This window comes from Haliotis rufescens, unplaced genomic scaffold, assembly GCF_023055435.1.
Source record: "Haliotis rufescens isolate VD_foot unplaced genomic scaffold, xgHalRufe1.0.p SCAF_50, whole genome shotgun sequence".
Taxonomy (NCBI): Eukaryota; Metazoa; Mollusca; class Gastropoda; order Lepetellida; family Haliotidae; genus Haliotis; species Haliotis rufescens.
Genome location: NW_025964224.1, coordinates 2,046,612 through 2,067,195, shown reverse-complemented (window position 1 = coordinate 2,067,195; position 20,584 = coordinate 2,046,612). Strand labels below are relative to the sequence as shown.

Here is a 20,584-nt window from a genome sequence, read left to right as displayed (position 1 = left end):
GGTGGTGCTATGGTCGAGCCCAGAAATTCCAGCCAAGTTCGGCAAGGGTGGAAACTGGACTTTTAAAGTCAGTAAACCCTCTTGCCTCGGGAAGATGGGTGGGGTGGGGTTGAATAGGGTTAAATATCTAAGTCAGAAAGTCAGTGATTTAGCTATTACTACAGTAGAGTGAATTTAAAGTGTGTGAATGGGTTATGAGTGAGTGGGTTTCACAAATTATACTCATTAAGAAAGAATGAAAGATCCAAACCCCTTTCAAGGGGAAGTAACTCTGGAAAGGCTGCTGTACCTTGGGAGACTGGTGCCATCGACCAGCTTGGTGTGGAAGATCTCGATGTACTGCGGCAACTCCACATGGCATTCCAGCCACTCCAGGACATCGTCGTTGGTCCAGTTGTAGACTGAAAAAGAAAACAGCGTTATCACTATCCCCAGCCATGAGGCACATTAGAATTTTGTTTATTCATAGAGTAGTGAATAACATGGAGGTTAATGTTAACAATGAGAAAAGAGTCTACATATCCTAAAGAGATAGGCACTGCGGTGGCTTTATGTCAGGAGAAAATCTGATTTTACTTTCCCCATTGCAGACTCAAGCCCCTTAATAGAGAAAAATTACATGACCGTAACTTTGTATGCACAGAATCAAAAAACATGTATCAATGATGTAACTCTGGAAAAACAAAATTAACGGCACCAATTTTTGAACTCTGTAAAAAAAATAATTTAAGACACAATTTCTTTAACTCTATTAAAATTACCACCAGTAGGATTAGTGTGTAAAATTTCATTTCTCTAACTTAGTTTTTGAAAATATTTGACGGATGGACAAACTAGATCAGCTTGTCGTTGCCATGGAACGTCTTCAACTACAACCACCTCCACTCACCTTCTGATCCCTTCCACCCTCGCCACAGATCCTCGACACTGATCAGCTTGTCGTTGCCATGGAATGTCTTCTGGCGTTCAAACCCATCAGTGTACTGCAGCTCATCTCGAAGGAACTGAAAAGAGTGAGTGAGTGAGTGAGTGAGTATGGTTTTATGCCGCTTTTAGCAATATTCCAGCAATATCACGGTGGGGGACACCAGAAATGGGCTTCACACATTGTACCCATGTCGGGAATCGAACCCGGGTCTTCTGCGTGAGGAGCGAACGCTTTAACCACTAGGCTACCCGACCACCCTGGAACTGAAAAGAAAAGTGTTTTTTCAGAATCATGTTCATTCATTCTCTAAGTGGCGTGGCATGTCAATGTACCACTATGGCGTGGAACACTGCTCACAATATGGATCATTGGGAGTATTATTAGTTACAGGATGTAGTTACAGGATGTAACTAATAAGGAAACATTCAGGAAACATTCATCTTGTTATCTTCGTGCCGAATGTTTGTTTGTTTGGTCAACACAATCCAGTGATTAATGTCATGAGCATCGATCCATGCATTTGGGATACGATGACATGCATCACCAAGCCAGCGAGCCTGACCACCAAGCATATGTTACTGAAGACCAATTCTAACCTCGATCTTTACAGGTATCATGCTGAATGGCTCGGTAGGAGGACCTAACACCTTAGTACATATTGACTCAGTGAAATGTCACAAGAACTTGACCAGCTTCCTGTAGTGGCACACTTACTTGACTGTCGGGGTTATCCCCAAGCAGTTTGAGTATTATTAAGAATTTCGCATCTCCTTTACACGAAAACCTGCCAAAGCCCACAGTTCTTGTGATGACGTTTTATACTGAATCCATGGTAACAGTAGTAGTAGTGACACATCATACAGCAACCATGGCAACAGATCTAGTGGTGACATCTTTACTGTAACTGTCTAACATATCTTCACTGTTACAGTGTAAAGCGTTACTACTAGATCTGTTACAGTATAAAGCATCACTACTAGATCCGTTACAGTATAAAGCGTCACTACTAGATCTGTTACAGTATTAAGCGTCACTACTAGATCTGTTACACTATAAAGCGTCACTACTAGATCCGTTACAGTACAAAGCGTCACTACTAGATCCGTTACAGTACAAAGCGTCACTACTAGATCCGTTACAGTATAAAGCGTCACTACTAGATCCGTTACAGTATAAAGCGTCACTACTAGATCCATTACAGTATATATTGTATCACTTGTCATCGCTCACTTATCATCTCTCACCTGTAATCAACATGACAGTTACCTTAAAAAAGTGACAAAACCCTTTCCATATCTAGTAGAAATCAGTCATATTTTTATAATTTATAACATGGTCCATGCCTACCCAAACTTTGTGTTGGCATAGGGGTCAGCAGTCAAGCGCTCAATTACATCGATATTACATTCACCATGCACCTATCATCACACAACTGTCATCAAACATCTTTCACCAAGCACCTGTCATCAAGCACCTGTCATCACGCACCTGACATCAAGCACCTGTCATCACGCACCTGTCATCAAGCACCTGTCACCATGCACCTGTCATCACACATCTGTCACCATTCACCTGTCACAACACAACTGTCATCACACATCTGTCATCACACATCTGTCATCAAGCACCTGTCATCAATCACCTGTCATCAAGCACCTGTCACCATGCACCTGTCATCACATATCTGTCACAAAGCACCTGTCACAACACAACTATCATCCCACATCTGTCATCAAGCACCTGTCATCACGCACCTGTCATCAAGCACCTGTCATCAAGCACCTGTCACCACACAAATGTCACCACACACCTGGCATCACGCACCTGTCACCATGCACCTGTCACCACACACCTGTCATCATGCACCTGTCATCATGCACCCGTCACCATGCTTCCGTCACCATGCACCCGTCACCATGCACCTGTCATCATGCACCTGTCATCACACACCTGTCACTATGCATCTGTGATGATGCACCTCTCATCACGCACCTCTCATCACGCACCTGTCATCATGCACCAGTCACCATGCACCTCTCATCACGCACCTGTCATCATGCACCTGTCACCACACACCTGTCACCACACACCTGTCACCACACACCTGTCACCACACACCTGTCACCATGCACCTGTCATCACGCACCTGTCACCATGCACCTGTCACCATGCACCGGTCACCATGCACCTGTCACCATGCACCTGTCATCACGCACCTGTCACCATGCACCTGTCACCATGCACCTGTCATCATGCACCTGTCACCATGCACCTATCATCACACACCTGTTACCATGCACCTGTCACCAAGCACCTGTCATCACACACCTGTTACCATGCACCTGTCACCAAGCACCTGTCATCATGCACCTGTCATCATGCACCTGTCACTATGCACCTGTCATCATGCACCTGTCACCATGCACCTATCATCACACGCCTGTTACCATGCACCTGTCACCAAGCACCTGTCATCACACACCTGTTACCATGCACCTGTCACCAAGCACCTGTCATCATGCACCTGTCATCATGCACCTGTCACCATGCACCTGTCATCATGCACCTGTCACCATGCACCTATCATCACACACCTGTTACCATGCACCTGTCACCAAGCACCTGTCATCACACACCTGTTACCATGCACCTGTCACCATGCACCTGTCATCATGCACCTGTCACCATGCACCTATCATCACACACCTATCATCATGCACCCGTCATTGCACACCTGTCATCAAGCACCCGTCATTGCACACCTGTCATCAAGCACCCGTCATTGCACACCTTTGGTCCCAGCTGACTGAATCTATGAGCCAAAGGCTTCTGATATCTGGGATATCTAAAGTTAGGTTTTGCTAACGACAGTTACCCAAAGTCTTTTTTTGATAATTTATACCAGGGTCCATGTACAGGAAACAGAAAGAGCTGTCATAGGGTCTGAGGTCAAGGCTCCAATTACATCAATATTCCATTCAGGTTTTAACAAAACATGCCCATGTCGTCACCCGATGCCCAGTCAGTCCATTAGCAGGTCTAGACCGAGAGGATTTGCAACATGTCGTCCACCTCTTACTAAGAAAGTCGATTCCTCTAATAGATGCAAAATGGAGTTTTTATGTTTACATGGATACTGAAGGTTAAAAACTTCTACTGAGTGACATGACACACATCATAAAGGACAACCTATGAACAGGAAAAAATACTTATATTTAGTTTCCAGTATTCTGGCAGGAGAAATTCCTTCTCACTGTCGTGAGTCAGCTGAAATGGTACTGGGATGCCACCAGAAGGCAATATGTTCAAAAGAAATGTCACTTGTCACAATTCTGGAATTTTACTGGTGTCAGACCTGATAAGCATGATAAGGCAGGTGTCATAGCTTTTGCAGATTTTTTCATTGGAGGCAGACATTTACAAAATGTGACATGACATTCCAGTGATGACATTGCATAGCGATGACCTATCAATGGATGACATCAGGGAATTGTCTCATCCTGCCTACCCTGATAAAAAAAAAATAAATGGTTTTACGCAACTTTGAGCAATATTTCAGTGTGTGTGTGTGTGTGTGTGTGTGTGTGTGTGTGTGTGTGTGTGTGTGTGTGTGTGTGTGTGTGTGTGTGTGTGTGTGTGTGTGTGTATAACTTATTGTTATTTTGTGTCACGTTTCTGTCGCGTCCCAAAGCCCCATTGTCAAGCATATATCCGATCACATTTCACTTCTAAAATTCTTGTCTGTAACGTCATCGCTAATTGGTTTAGAAATAACATACCTTGTAACATTATTTTGTCAATATCATTACGGGAAATACTGATGGAGCCAATGATCTGAGTGTGAAGAATGAGATTAAAGACCACAAATAGGAAGTGACACAAATTTAGAAGGATGTTGGTTGATTGGTTGGTTTGTTGTTTAACGCCGCACTCAGCAATATTCCAGCTATATGACGGCGGTCTGTAAATAATCGAGTCTCAACCAGATAATCCAGTGATTAATATCATGAGCATTGATCCATACAATTGGGATCAATGACATGCATCAACCAAGTCAGCAAGCCTGACCAACCGATCCCGTTGATTAAGTAGCATCTTACAACAAGCATAGTCGTCTTTTACAGCAAGCATGGGTTGCTGAAGACCTATTCTACCCTGGATCTTCACGGGCCTAGAAGGATGTAATTTACCTAGAAGGATGTAATTTACCAATTAACATGTTCAGGAAGGTGTTTCAAGTATTCATTTTGGATGACACAATATTAAGTTAGTGAATTAAACTATACCAAAATTTCGGGGGAACAAAACAATTTTTTATCAGGTAAACACCAGTAGGCCTAGTTCACGGGACATGATTTAAGCAAATCACTGGAGCTAAATGTAATTGTTTAATATAAAACTGATATAATTAATTGATGTTCTTGTAATGCAGCTATAATATACATGATTATTATCCACATGTGTGTTATAAGTAACGATATCTCAAACAGTCTTAAAAATTCAATACTATTTTGTGAACGTGAGTGAAAACCGAAGGACTCAATGGTTAACGACCGAGCATGACATACAGGATTGTTCAGGCTGAAAATAATGTGACGATTTTGATGGTGGATCAATCTGGAAAGACCGGGATAGTAAAAAAGAATTTTTGTTCTAATTTTTTTAATTTAATTTTTTTTTTGACATTTTATTTTTTTTGGGTAGGGTGGTAGAGGTGTGGTATGTGAGGATGGTTTGGGGTGTGGGTGATGGTAACTACTGCTCCTCACCAACCATGCCAAATACCATCAACCAACCTCCAAACGCATCTGCCCCACCTCACCTGCCCCACCTCACTTACCCCACCCCACCCTCACATACCTCACCCCACCCTCACCTACCTCTCCCCACAATCACCTACCTCACCCCACCTTCACATACTTCTCCCCACCCTCACATACCTCACCCCACCCTCACCTACCTCTCCCCACCCTCACCTACCTCACCCCACCCTCACCTACCTCACCCCACCCTCACCTACCTCATCAAACCCTCACCTACCTCTCCCCACAATCACATACCTCACCCCACCCTCACATACCTCTCCCCACCCTCACATACCTCACCCCACCCTCGCCTACCTCTCCCCACAATCACATACGTCACCCCACCCTCACATACTTCACCCCACCCTCACATACCTCACCCCACCCTCATATACCTCACTCCACCCTCAACCCACCCCACCCTCACCTACCTCTTCCCACCCTCACCTACCTCACCCCACCCTCACATACCTCACCCCACCCTCACCCCACCCTCACCTACCTCTCCCCACAATCACATACCTCACCCCACCCTCACCCCGCCCTCACATACCTCACCCCTCCCTCACATACCTCACCCCACCCTCACATACCTCTCCCCACAATCACATACCTCACCCCACCCTCACATACCTCACCCCACCCTCACATACCTCTCCCCACAATCACATACCTCACCCCACCCTCACATACCTCACCCCACCCTCACATACCTCACCCCACCCTCACTCCACCCTCACCTACCTCTCCCCACAATCACATACCTCACCCCACCCTCACTTACCTCACTCCACCCTCACCTACCTCTCCCCACAATCACATACCTCACCCCACCCTCACATACCTCACCCCGCCCTCACATACCTCACCCCTCCCTCACATACCTCACTCCACCCTCAACCCACCCCACCGTCACTACCCCTCCCGACCCTCACCCTCACCTATCTCACCCCACCCTCACATACCTCTCCCGACCCTCACCCCACCCTCACCTACCTCACCCCACCCTCCTCTCCCCACAATCACATACCTCACCCCACCCACACCCCACCCTCACCTCACCCCATCCTCACATACAACACCCCTGGTACCCCCACCTACCTTACCAAACCCCATCTACAACACCTCACCCTCCACAAATAAATCCATTGTATAGACAAATATCTATGTGATGTCTCTATGAGTCACCTCCTGGAGTGATGAGACCTGCTGTGTGTGTGTTTCAGGAGGCCCTGTTTGCTGGCAGTCTACCCCACGCCCACTGGGACCTACCCTATATAACTGTGCATGACAGCTGCAATGTCAACAACTCGCCAGCCAGCTCTCAACATGCCAGACAGTCCCCTCCCTTCAGGCCATGTCCAACATCTTTTTTAAGGTTAAAGATTTATCTCTGCTTAAGACAGCTGTTTTCCTGTCCCCAACACCTTTGTGCAAACATTCATGTGACATCATTGCCATGGTAACCAGAGCACCTGCCATTATCTATGTACAAGAGTAGTGATAGTCTTACTGTCGTGAGGTTATCGTGGCAATACAATACCTCACAATATGTATCAGGCGGCGTTCAGTACAACAGGTAGTTGAAGAATGTCCAGTAAGTAGGGGGCAGGGAGGCATCTTGGGGCAGGGAGGCATCTGGGGGGAGGGGTCTAGGGGCAGGGACTGGTGTCTTGGGGCAGGGACTGGTATCTAGGGGCAGGGACTGGTGACGGGCGGAAGGGACTGGTGTCTGGGGGCAGGGACTGGTGTCTAGGAGCAGGGACTTGTGTCTAGGGGCAGGGACTGGTGTCTGGGGGCAGGGACTGGTGTCTTGGGGCAGGGACTGGTGCCTTGGGGCAGAGACTGGTGTCTAGGGGCAGGGACTGGTGACGGGCGGCAGGGACTGGTGTCTTGGGGCAGGAACTGGTGTCTTGGGGCAGGAACTGGTGTCTTGGGGCAGAGACTGGTGTCTTGGGGCAGGAACTGGTGTCTTGGGGCAGAGACTGGTGTCTTGGGGCAGGAACTGGTGTCTTGGGGCAGTGACTAGTGTCTTGGGGCAGGAACTGGTGTCTTGGGGCAGAGACTGGTGTCTTGGGGCAGGAACTGGTGTCTTGGGGCAGAGACTGGTGTCTGGGGGCAGAGACTGGTGTCTTGGGGCAGAGACTGGTGTCTTGGGGCAGGAACTGGTGTCTTGGGGCAGGAACTGGTGTCTTGGGGCAGAGACTGGTGTCTTGGGGCAGAGACTGGTGACAGGAGGCAGGGACTTCTGTCTGGGGGCAGGGACTGGTGTCCTGGGGGAGAGACTGGTGTCTTATGTATTTAGTTTGCCAAGGCACCCGAAATACAACTTTTATTTCTAAAACAGGATATTCACCGTCCCCCAAACACACTCATGTGATAACCTCTATACCAGTATTTTCTTTGTCACTCCAAGGTGTTTTAAATGACTTCCTGCATAGACTAGCACAGAATTAGTCCTAAGTTATCGCTTCCCTGTAGGAAATCTCTGTACCCTTAATTTAAGCTAGTGTCCTATTTCAAGTTTATGTGACACAAAGTCCCGTAGATACAGTGTGAGTATCAGAGCTCACTGGCAGGACACAAGACAAGACAAGGACATGAAGCCTTCAACAATGTTCAAAGACCTGCATCTAAAATAAATAAATAAATAACTCCAATTGCGTGACACTGAAATTATTATACATCTTGCTTTTAAGAAGATTCAATGAAATTTCATTGAAAACTATTTTATTCAGTCTTATTTGTACCCCCCAAAGATTTTGTTTGTTTGTTTGTTTTTTAACGCTACACACAGCAATATTCCAGCCATATGGTGGTGTCTGTAAATAATCGAGTCTGGACATGACAATCCAGTGATTGACATCATAAGCATCGATCCACGCAGTTGGGATACGATTACATGCATCAACCAAGTCAGTGAGTCTGACCACCTGATCCCGTTTGACGCCTCTTACAACAAACACAGTCGCCTTTTAGTCAAGAATGGGTTGCTGAAGAGAAGAAGCTACTACGAAAGAAGCCTTTTGTTGAAAGGCAAATATATTAGTCTTACCCTATTGTAAAACATAATAAAATGACAACGCCTTTATATTTCAAATTATGAGCATGAAAGTGAGTAACAATGCCAGGAACCGCAAAGTCAGCACATTTTGCGATAGTGAAGCAGTTGATATAACATAAGGCCATTTTTCTACTTTTAAACATACATTACTTACTAAGGCAGTATCCTTCTATATGATGGGTGACACATATTGTAATCTGATATTTCAATATAATTTTGAAGAGGTGCCACCAGTGGGCCAGGATACGATCACCTTTTTGTGAGCGCCTGGTATCACGCTATTTGACAGTGACTGATCTGATTGAATCGTACAATGGACTCTGATTTTAGCAGAGATGTTATGATTATGGAAATAGTTCTGTCACATTTAAAAACAATTTCAGTAGACGGAATCAACAGTAGACGGAATCAACAGGACAAGAGATCTTTCACTGGTGAACAGCTTTGACGCAGTTAAATACACCTCTCAGGAAGAGAAGACATGCCTTCAAGATCCGTGGTTTCTCGATTGTCAGTGTCGTGCTCGGGCGTTACGCAAAGACAACCTTGATGATAGAATGATAATAAGAAAGACAGATCGTATCTGTCTGGAACAAGTAGCTGCAGGAACTTTCCTGACCTCCTGCACGTGATTCATACCGATAGCAGAGGTCAGACATTGTTCCGATCATTAAAGATCGCTGATGAAGAGATTGGAGTAAGACAGGGTGGATATATTCCCCCTTTATCATAAAGGCCATCTTGACATTAATCACCGACTTTGTGTTATCTGTTTTTCTGTTTGCTTGTGTTGCTGTAAACACACATAGGAGAGAATAGTAAACAGTATCAACCAAATATACTGGCCACACCTATGTGAACATCTCAAAATATATATCCTCAGAAGTGGGCGCAAGCTTTTAGCTCAGTCAGAGAGTACAGAAGTCACAAGGACAACTGGCTCAGTGCAGACATCTACATTTTAAATACTGTCTGTGCTCACTTATAACATGAAGTTATTTGTGACTCCAATTCGAATACATAGAGGATATTATATGAATGTTCATGTCATACTCGGTTTACGACATTGGTGTCTAAATTCCGGTATTTTCTTATCAAGAGCAAGGAAAATACCGGAATTTAGGCTTGAGTGCTGTAAACATTGCATGACATGTTCTATTTATTACCGGAGAAGATGTCTACATACAGAGACAATTTTAGTTTTTACCTATAAGGACAGCAAGTTGCAACAGCAGCGGATTCACAATTTGTCGGATGATGTCGACAATCTTCAGCTATGACGTTGTTTCTAGTATGACGTCAATCCGACCTTATGTCCCAATATAATTTGAGTGACGTCAACAATGCCGTCCGGATTACAGAAACAATACACTGTTGACTGATGGATAATGGATAGTTTTATTGATATGGTCAGGTCCAATCTGACAAACTTGGCAAAACACTCAAAAATATGCAAATGAGTTCACCTTAAAATCACCTTTAACCTCCGCACATCGACTTAATGTCTGCATGCTCTTAATTGCCATTAGTCCTTAATATTCCATGCCAAACTGCCCAATAGTTAAGGTATCATAAGGACTTTGTATACAGGGTTAGAAATTGACACTATAGTCCTTGCCAAACTGCCCAATAGTAAAGGTATCCTTAGAGGACTAGTAGAAATTAGCCATTTTTAAAGGTTTTGCTATATGCTATCATTATAAGGACTAGTGGACTGAAACTGTTAGTTTCTACCGCTGGTATACATTTGCCCTTTTTAGGGTTTTGCTATATGTTATCATATAAGGACATAAGGATTAATATCTGTGCTATACCATATTCCGTCAAGAACCTATCAACAAACGTCTTCCTAGCTTATCTTGATTACACAGTCAGACCACAGGGAACTCAATGCCCTTAACAAGCATGCATAAGCAATCAGGTAGGAATGGACAGATGCTTTTAATGTCACAGGTAATAAGAGCGAGTGAGTGAGTTGGGTTTAACATCGCTTTGAACAGTATTCCAGTAATATCACGGCGTGCCAGCTTGATGTGGGAGGAAAGCCTGAAGTGATGCATGTCTCATACATTTACCACTTCGGTGAAACCCACGAGCACGGGTATGGCGCTCACAAACCTAGAAACATTATCAGGGCGAACATGGATTCGAACCCTTGATCACAGGTTTCTAGCATGCCCAAGGGACACAACCCTGCACAGCGAATTGTGGCGCCTTAGACTACTGGGCCACCTGTGCCCCTTACAGGTAATAAGAAAATATTTGACATGTGACAACGAATTTATAAGATGGCGATGGTGTCAGTGGCAACACATTAATTACAAAAGTGATCATGGCACAGACTGACCCTGTACAACCGGGTGTGCCGTCACTCACAGCATTGTGCCCTCACTCTCAGCATTCAGCCATCCAGCTCTGCCTCTATACAACACCATTCAATACAACACCATTCAATACAACACGAACACGGAAATTACTGCCCTGAAAGTAATCAGTTGTATAGCCACTATCACTACCCGATCGTGCAGATGATGTTATCAGCCCTGTCCATAATACTTAACAAAGTCTGTACCAGGATTTATAGCAGTCAGTAAACCTGACTCCAACACTTAACTACATGCTCAACACAGTCACAATAACTGCCATTCTGCAATAACTTCAGCTATACTCTGGCAGCATAGTGCTACAGTACTCAATGTATATTACACCATATTTGCCATATTAACGCCTTGCACAAATAAGCCCCTTCCTATTTTCCATCACATACAGATGCAAGCAGTGCATGGAGAGGGCAGCATCCATCACATACAACTGTAAGCAGTGCATAGAGAGGGCTGCATCCATCACATACAGCTGCAAGCAGTGCATGGAGAGGGCTGCATCCATCACATACAGCTGTAAGCAGTGCATGGAGAGGGCCACATCCATCACATACAGCTGCAAGCAGTGCATGGAGAGGGCTGCATCCATCACATACAGCTGTAAGCAGTGCATGGAGAGGGCTGCATCCATCACATACAGCTAGCAGTGCATGGAGAGGGCAGCATCCATCACATACAGCTAGCAGTGCATGGAGAGGGCTGCATCCATCACATACAGCTAGCAGTGCATGGAGAGGGCCGCATCCATCACATACAGCTGCAAGCAGTGCATGGAGAGGGCTGCATCCATCACATACAGTTGCAAGCAGTGCATGGAGAGGGCCGCATCCATCACATTCAGCTGCAGGCAGTGCATGGAGAGGGCCGCATCCATCACATACAGCTGCAAGCAGTGCATGAAGAGGGCCGCATCCATCACATTCAGCTGCAAGCAGTGCATGGAGAGGGCCGCATCCATCACATACAGCTGCAAGCAGTGCATGGAGAGGGACGCATCCATCACATACAGCTGCAGGCAGTGCATGGAGAGGGCCGCATCCATCACATACAGCTGCAAGCAGTGCATGGAGAGGGCCGCATCCATCACATTCAGCTGCAAGCAGTGCATGGAGAGGGCCGCATCCATCACATTCAGCTGCAGGCAGTGCATGGAGAGGGCTGCATCCATCACAGCTGCAAGCTGTGCATGGAGAAGGCCTCATCTATCACATACAGCTGCAAGCTGTGCATGGAGAGGGCTGCATCCATCACATACAGCTGCAAGCAGTGCATGGAGAGGGCAGCACCCATCACATACAGATGTAAGCAGTGCATGGAGAGGGCTGCATCCATCACATACAGCTGTAAGCAGTACATTGAGAGGGCTGCAGCCATCACAGCTGCAAGCAGTGCATGGAGAGGGCCGCATCCATCACATACAGCTGCAAGCTGTGCATGGAGAGGGCCACATATTGCCATATTAAACGCCTTGCTCAAATAATCCCTATCCTAGCCTCTCGATCAATCTGTAATTAGTTTTAATAAAACCCAAAATGTACATGTTATGGACATGCCCTTTTGCCCTCTTGAGGGTTTTGCTACGTGATCATTATAAGGGCTAGTAGACTGCAACTGTTAGTCTCTATCGCTGCTCTTGTGTTTATTACAGATCTCCTGACAGAAGACTCCAACACAGAAGGAGTATATAATTGCCCAGTAACCGTTATTGAAAAATTGTTAGCTACACAGTCATTTGAACTAAGCTGTGTGAACTCCCACTTGATCAAAGACAACAACTTTGATGTGTAAATGGTTTTTATAAGTGTCCACCCTTTGTCCATTATCTAAGTGTTCAGGCCACTTAAACCCTGATATACCATATTCACCATAATAAAACCCTGATATACTGTATATGGTATATCAGGGTTTATCACTGTGAATACAGAATACCTGGGTTTTATTACGGAGACTACAGTATATCAGGGTTTTATTATGGTGAATACGGTATATCAGGGTTTATCACTGTGAATACAGAATACCTGGGTTTTATTACGGTGACTACAGTATATCAGGGTTTTATTACGGTGAATATGGTATATCAGGGTTTATCACTGTGAATACAGAATACCTGGGTTTTATTACGGTGACTACAGTATACCAGGGTTTTATTACGGTGAATACGGTATATCAGGGTTTATCACTGCGAATACAGAATACCTGGGTTTTATTACGGTGACTACAGTATATCAGGGTTTTATTACGGTGAATATGGTATTCCAGGGTTTATTACGGTGACTACGGTATACCATGGTTTTATTATGGTGATTACAGTATATCAGAGTTTTATTAAGGTGACAACAGTATTCCAGGGTTTATTACGGTGACTACGGTATACCATGGTTTTATTATGGTGACAACAGTATTCCAGGGTTTATTACGGTGAATACGGTATACCATGGTTTTATTACGGTGAATACGGTATACCATGGTTTTATTATGGTGACAACAGTATTCCAGGGTTTATTACGGTGAATACGGTATACCATGGTTTTATTATGGTGATTACAGTACCCCAGCCAGCTGTACTATGTCAGATATACTGCCAGCTGTACCATGTCAGATATACTGCCAGCTGTACTATGTCAGATATACTGCCAGCTGTACTATGTCAGATATACTGCCAGCTGTACTATGTCAGATATACTGCCAGCTGTACCATGTCAGATATACTGCCAGCTGTACTATGTCAGATATACTGCCAGCTGTACTATGTCAGATATACTGCCAGCTGTACTATGTCAGATATACTGCCAGCTGTACTATGTCAGATATACTGCCAGCTGTACTATGTCAGATATACTGCCAGCCGTACTATGTCAGATATACTGCCAGCTGTACTATGTCAGATATACTGCCAGCTGTACTATGTCAGATATACTGCCAGCCGTACTATGTCAGATATACTGCCAGCTGTACTATGTCAGATATACTGCCAGCTGTACTATGTCAGATATACTGCCAGCTGAACAATGTCAGATATACTGCCAGCCGTACTATGTCAGATATACTGCCAGCTGTACTATGTCAGATATACTGCCAGCTGAACAATGTCAGATATACTGCCAGCTGTACTATGTCAGATATACTGCCAGCTGTACTATGTCAGATATACTGCCAGCTGAACAATGTCAGATATACTGCCAGCTGTACTATGTCAGATATACTGCCAGCTGTACTATGTCAGATATACTGCCAGCTGTACTATGTCAGATATACTGCCAGCTGTACTATATGTCAGATATACTGCCAGCTGTACTATGTCAGATATACTGCCAGCTGTACTAGATGTCAGATATACTGCCAGCTGTACTATGTCAGATATACTGCCAGCTGTACTATGTCAGATATACTGCCAGCTGTACTATGTCAGATATACTGCCAGCTGTACTATGTCAGATATACTGCCAGCTGAACAATGTCAGATATACTGCAAGCTGTACTATGTCAGATATACTGCCAGCTGTACTATGTCAGATATACTGCCAGCTGTACTAGATGTCAGATATACTGCCAGCTGTACTATGTCAGATATACTGCCAGCTGTACTATGTCAGATATACTGCCAGCTGAACAATGTCAGATATACTGCCAGCTGTACTATGTCAGATATACTGCCAGCTGTACTATGTCAGATATACTGCCAGCTGAACAATGTCAGATATACTGCCAGCTGTACTATGTCAGATATACTGCCAGCTGTACTAGATGTCAGATATACTGCCAGCTGTACTATGTCAGATATACTGCCAGCTGTACTATGTCAGATATACTGCCAGCTGTACTATGTCAGATATACTGCCAGCTGTACTATGTCAGATATACTGCCAGCTGAACAATGTCAGATATACTGCAAGCTGTACTATGTCAGATATACTGCCAGCTGTACTATGTCAGATATACTGCCAGCTGTACTAGATGTCAGATATACTGCCAGCTGTACTATGTCAGATATACTGCCAGCTGTACTATGTCAGATATACTGCCAGCTGTACTATGTCAGATATACTGCAAGCTGTACTATGTCAGATATACTGCCAGCTGTACTATGTCAGATATACTGCCAGCTTGTGTGGAGACAGACTTGGAGACAGGCAACCAAAGGTGGATCGTGTGGGGATTCATCCCTGCCACCCAGGCACACGACACACAAACAGCTGACAGTTCCGAGTTCTCTACGGGCCGAACATTATCCCAGCAGCTGATTTACAACACCCACCCCACTCAGACAGCTCACACTCCTCCTGGCAGCTCTTGAACATGGGGACTTGGAGCATTGTGTCAACAAAAACACCGCATTATCACTATCCCCTCACGCCATGGGGCACATAAAGCCTTGAAAAGAGATAGCCACTTGGGTCACTTTATGTCATCAGGAAAATTGAATAAATGTCAAATTGATACACACAAATGGCCCCTTTTCTGGAAAAAATAACTCGGTCGTGATAATAATGTTAGATAAGCTAATTTCAGTAGTTTCTGGAAATAAAAATATCATGGATCAAGGGCCATAACACTATAAAAAAAACCATTATTGAAACAATTTTTGAACTCAGTCTTGATAAGTATCTCATAGATAAGCATGCAAACTTTCATTTAAGTAACACAAGTAGCTTCTGAGAAAACTTGTCCCCATCGCACACACAATGCACTTAGTTGAAGAGCACGGAGCAAGGGCCATAACTCTAAAAGAAATAATAAATGACAGGACCAATTTTCGAACTCAGTCTTGACAAGAATGTTTCAGATAAGCATGCAAACTTTCATTCATGCAACTTCTGTACTTCTGAGAAAGCATGTCCCCATTTCACACAGTATGCACTTAAAAAGCACGGAGCATTTAGGGCCATAACTCAGAAATGAATGTATGACACTAATTTACGAGCTCATTTAAGATCATGACCAGAAACACCAGTGTGTAAAATTCCATTTCTCTAACTTGAATAATTTTGAGGAAATTTGTCAACATTGATAAGTGGACGGAAGGACTGATGGATGGATGGATGGACAGATGGAAGAACTCTGTTCCTATATAATCATCTGCAGTAAATACCTCGTCGCTCTCTGATTGGTCCACATTCCCATTCTGATCGTCATCCAGCAGATGGTGCAGTGCTTTGATGGCGTCATACCCATACTTGTCCTTCAAACATGGCGTGTCCAGCTCCTCACACTCTGCAAGTGGAAAGCACAAGGTCAAATTGTCGTCAACATTCCTAAAATATATTAGAAAATAATCTGTTGGGATTATTATGGAGAGATTTGTTGAAAATGTTGAAAATTAAGAATAATATTAATAGTGTCTGAGGATCATAGCAGAGGGATGTTTGTGTTGATGCTGTCACTGTAGATAGGGGACAGAGAGTGAGGAATGATCTCATGACCCCCCGAGAGATTTCTCAATCATTCTAATCCATACACAGGGACTTGGGTATCTGACGAAATATGAGTGATGCTCCGGAAACAATTAACAGACATAATTTCAATTCAGTGCAGTGCATGGAGAGGGTGCATCCATCACATACAGCTGCAAGCAGTGCATGGAGAGGGCAGCATCCATCACATACAGCTGCAAGCAGTGCATGGAGAGGGCAGCATCCATCACATACAGCTGCAAGCAGTGCATGGAGAAGGCAGCATCCATCACATACAGCTGCAAGCAGTGCATGGAGAGGGCAGCATCGATCACATACAGCTGCAAGCAGTGCATGGAGAGGGCTGCATCGATCACATACAGCTGCAAGCAGTGCATGGAGAGGGCTGCATCCATCACATACAGCTGCAAGCTGTGCATGGAGAGGGCTGCATCCATCACATACAGCTGCAAGCTGTGCATGGAGAGGGCTGCATCCATCACATACAGCTGTAAGCAGTGCATGGAGATGGCTGTATCTATCACATACAGCTGCAAGCTGTGCATGGAGAGGGCTGCATCCATCACATACAGCTGCAAGCAGTGCATGGAGAGGGCTGTATCCATCACATACAGCTGTAAGCAGTGCATGGAGAGGGCTGTATCCATCACATACAGCTGTAAGCAGTGCATACAGAGGGATGTATCCATCACATACAGCTGCAAGCAGTGCATGGAGAGGGCTGTATCTATCACATACAGCTGCAAGCAGTGAATGGAGAGGGCTGCCCAGTTGATCTGACAAGTCCCATTGGATCCTACTTGAGTCTGGTCAGTAAGAGACAGGACAGACCTACTGTATTAATGATCCTACCCCCATATTCATTGCTGCTGTCAGGTAACATGCCGCATGATGAAGTCAGAAGCCACCCTCACTTAGTTCCACGCGAGGATTACTGTGTCTTATTAATTTATCAACTCACACGACAGCACCTATCTGACAAGGACACAATCCTCGACAGTTACAATCAGACTTAATCCTTCTGTCATGTATGTCTCTGTAAGCTCCACACACAGTCATTCATCATGGCCGAACATTGCGATGGAGTCTTCATTTGTGATGTTAATATATAAACTGCAAGTGATTGTGGTATTTGATTGGCAAACCAAGCAAATTCTTTTCCGTATATGTTTCAATCCACCTGGAAAAAACGTAAGGCCACGCCCACTAACGACCTTCCCTGTCCTGCTAATCATCAGGGTGAGCGGGCTGCTGTGGCATGGTGCTGAAGGTCACTGATTCGGGACTGTAGCCTTCAGTCTTTTATGTTTCTGAATAAATAAGCAGTCTTTGTAGTTATTATTGTCGAAGTATTTATTTATAAGAATTGATTTCTTTGTGTTTATGGAGTTCGCAGTGTAAAACAAGTGTGCACACTGTACATATATGGAATCTGAAGACTTGTGTATTTCATGTCATAGTTGTCTTTGATGACCGTTTATCTACTCCAAGGCTGCAAAATTGTCACTGCCACCTTCTCACTTTTCATTTTGTGATATTTTTAGAAGCACATTAATCATGATTAATCAAACTCATCTCTCGGTCTTTCAAGGAATAAAATGTTCTGGTGGTTAACTGTACTGAAGATAGACCCTATTTAAGCATTCAAAACATTTGCTTTTAAATTATATTGCATCTAGACCCGTGAAGATCTGGGGTACGTAGAATTGGTCTTCAGCAACCCATGCCTGCAGTGAAAGGCGACTATGCTTGTCGTAATAGGCGACTAACAGGATCGGGTGGTCCAGACTTGATTATTTACAGACCACCGTCATGTAGCTGGAATATTGCTGAGTGCAGCATTAAACAAACAATATATCTAGCAATTCTGTGTTCGATATAAATGAAATAGTGAAATGTTATTTTCCTTGTAATGGATCCATGAGGTGCCTTGTCTGTGTGTGAACAGTGATAAGAAATCTGCAAACAGGTGAACATCCCGCTCGGACCAGACCACTTGGACCAGACCACTTGGACCAGACCACTGGTACTGTTTATTCCTGCTTTCCTAAGGGCAGACCGTCAAGTCCCATCACATCTGTTTCACAGTGAAGTATTTCTATCCCATTCACAAGACTTACATTTAATAACCCAATATTTGTGCCCAAGGCTGAATTTCAAATTCTTTTTTTAGTACATTCTTACAGCCACCAAATCAATTGATTTGAAGCATGATAAATCCATGGCCGTGATGACAGGACGACACTTTGTTCAAGCACATCTACTGGTACTACTCTCACATTCAGCTATAATCAATGCTGGTAGCAGCTCATGTTGAATACCTGCCACTGCATACCAGAGATCTGTGCTATGTACTATTGACAAACTCATAACTAGCCCTTCAGCATGCTCGGACCACAGGGTGAGTGAGTCAGTTTGGCTTTACACCGCTTTTAGCAATATTAGAGCGATACAACAGCAGGGGTCACCAGAAAGGGGCTTCACACACTGTACCCATGTCAGGAATATAGCGTGACGAACTAACGCATTAACCACTAGGCTACCCCTCTGACCCCAGGTAGATATGTAAAAATCAGTGTACATACTGCGTAAATCATCTTACGTAAAAGAGTGCACACAGTTTTTTCATTTATAACGCCATAGCGCCAATACGTCAAATCTTATTAGTAAATATGTCAACAATTACAACTTAACAGACTGCTTCCTTAATTAAAACAAACCAAAACCTGGAGACAACTGCTACGAAATCAATGAAATCATTCACAGGAGCAATGCAACACATGCCTCCCCCCCTCCATCATCCTGTTATCAGTCTTATCAGACAATCGGGGGGGGGGGGGGTTGTTGAAGAAAATATCAAAACACCAATCAAATGCCACGGTATCACTTGCAATTTATTTATGGCATTTTTAACACTGTAGAACAATATAAACAAACAAAACCTGATAAATTTTGTCTGACTGCATGATTGCCTATTTCATGGGATGAATGTCAATTAATCAATTAGTCGATATAAGTTTCGGTCGTCATGGGACACAGGGGCGTGTGGGCACCAGATTATTTCTAGTAGTAGTAGTAGCAAATACAATTATAACTTATTCTAACTGTTATTGAATATTTAGGGAGAATGTTGCCATCAAAATATGACATAATTCACGGATGACAAACATTTATTGAGCATGTAGAGTGTTTTGTAATTGACTAGAGGAGGTAACTCTAAACATATTTCAATGATATGGTAACCATGGCTACAACCATTTTGTTGTGAAATTTACACTGCAACGTCTGACATGTATTGATATTTATTATGAAATAGTTTGTCATTGCATTGATTAAGCTGAAACAAAGAGCTGAGAAGTAAACTATTCGACTCCAACATTCCTCTACATTCACATCACATATATCTTCCTGTACAGATCCAGGGTGGATCGGTCTTCAGCAACCCATTCTTGCTGTAAAAGGCGACTATGCTTGTCGTAATAGGCGACTAATGGGATCGGGTGGTCAGGCTTGCTGACTTCGTCAAAGTATGTCATCGTATCCCAGTTGTGTGGATCGATGCTCATGATGTCAATCACTGCATTACTAGATTATTTACGGACCGATGTCATATAGCTGGACACTGCTGAGCGCGGTGTTAAACAACAAACAAACAAAAACATACAGATCTAAAACCTTGCCATGTCGAGATACAAATCTGTGATTGATATCCTGTTCCTGTCAGGCAGACCATAAACAACAGCCAATCAGAACTTATTTCAGTTACTACCTCTTCCCTGATGTTCTCAACAGGAAAACCTTTTGCAGTTCATTTGCCCCAGTGACAAGGAGAAACATCTCGATAAACGTTGTCTCCAGCATGTCACGGAAACACCTCGATAAACTAGGGCCCACTTGCACAAAGCGATCTTAGGGCTAAGTGAGTGAGTGAGTATGGTTTTACGCCGCTTTTAGCAATATTCCAGCAATATCACGTCGGGGGATACCAGAAATGG

At 44.1% G+C, this 20,584-nt stretch overlaps 1 protein-coding gene across 11 annotated transcripts in view; it reads right to left on the bottom strand.

Moving 5' to 3' along the window:
* The window catches only part of LOC124126850 (stromal interaction molecule 1-like), a 107,920-nt gene that overhangs the window by 47,478 nt on the left and 39,858 nt on the right, over positions 1–20,584 (bottom strand). For all 11 annotated transcript variants that reach the window (XM_048384779.1, XM_048384780.1, XM_048384783.1 and 8 more), the window contains exons 2-4: positions 16,268–16,389; positions 890–1,004; positions 290–401 (exon numbers count right to left, since the gene is read on the bottom strand). In XM_048384779.1, coding sequence (XP_048240736.1) covers positions 290–401; positions 890–1,004; positions 16,268–16,389 — 349 coding nt within the window. The remainder of the gene's footprint in view (positions 1–289; positions 402–889; positions 1,005–16,267; positions 16,390–20,584) is intronic.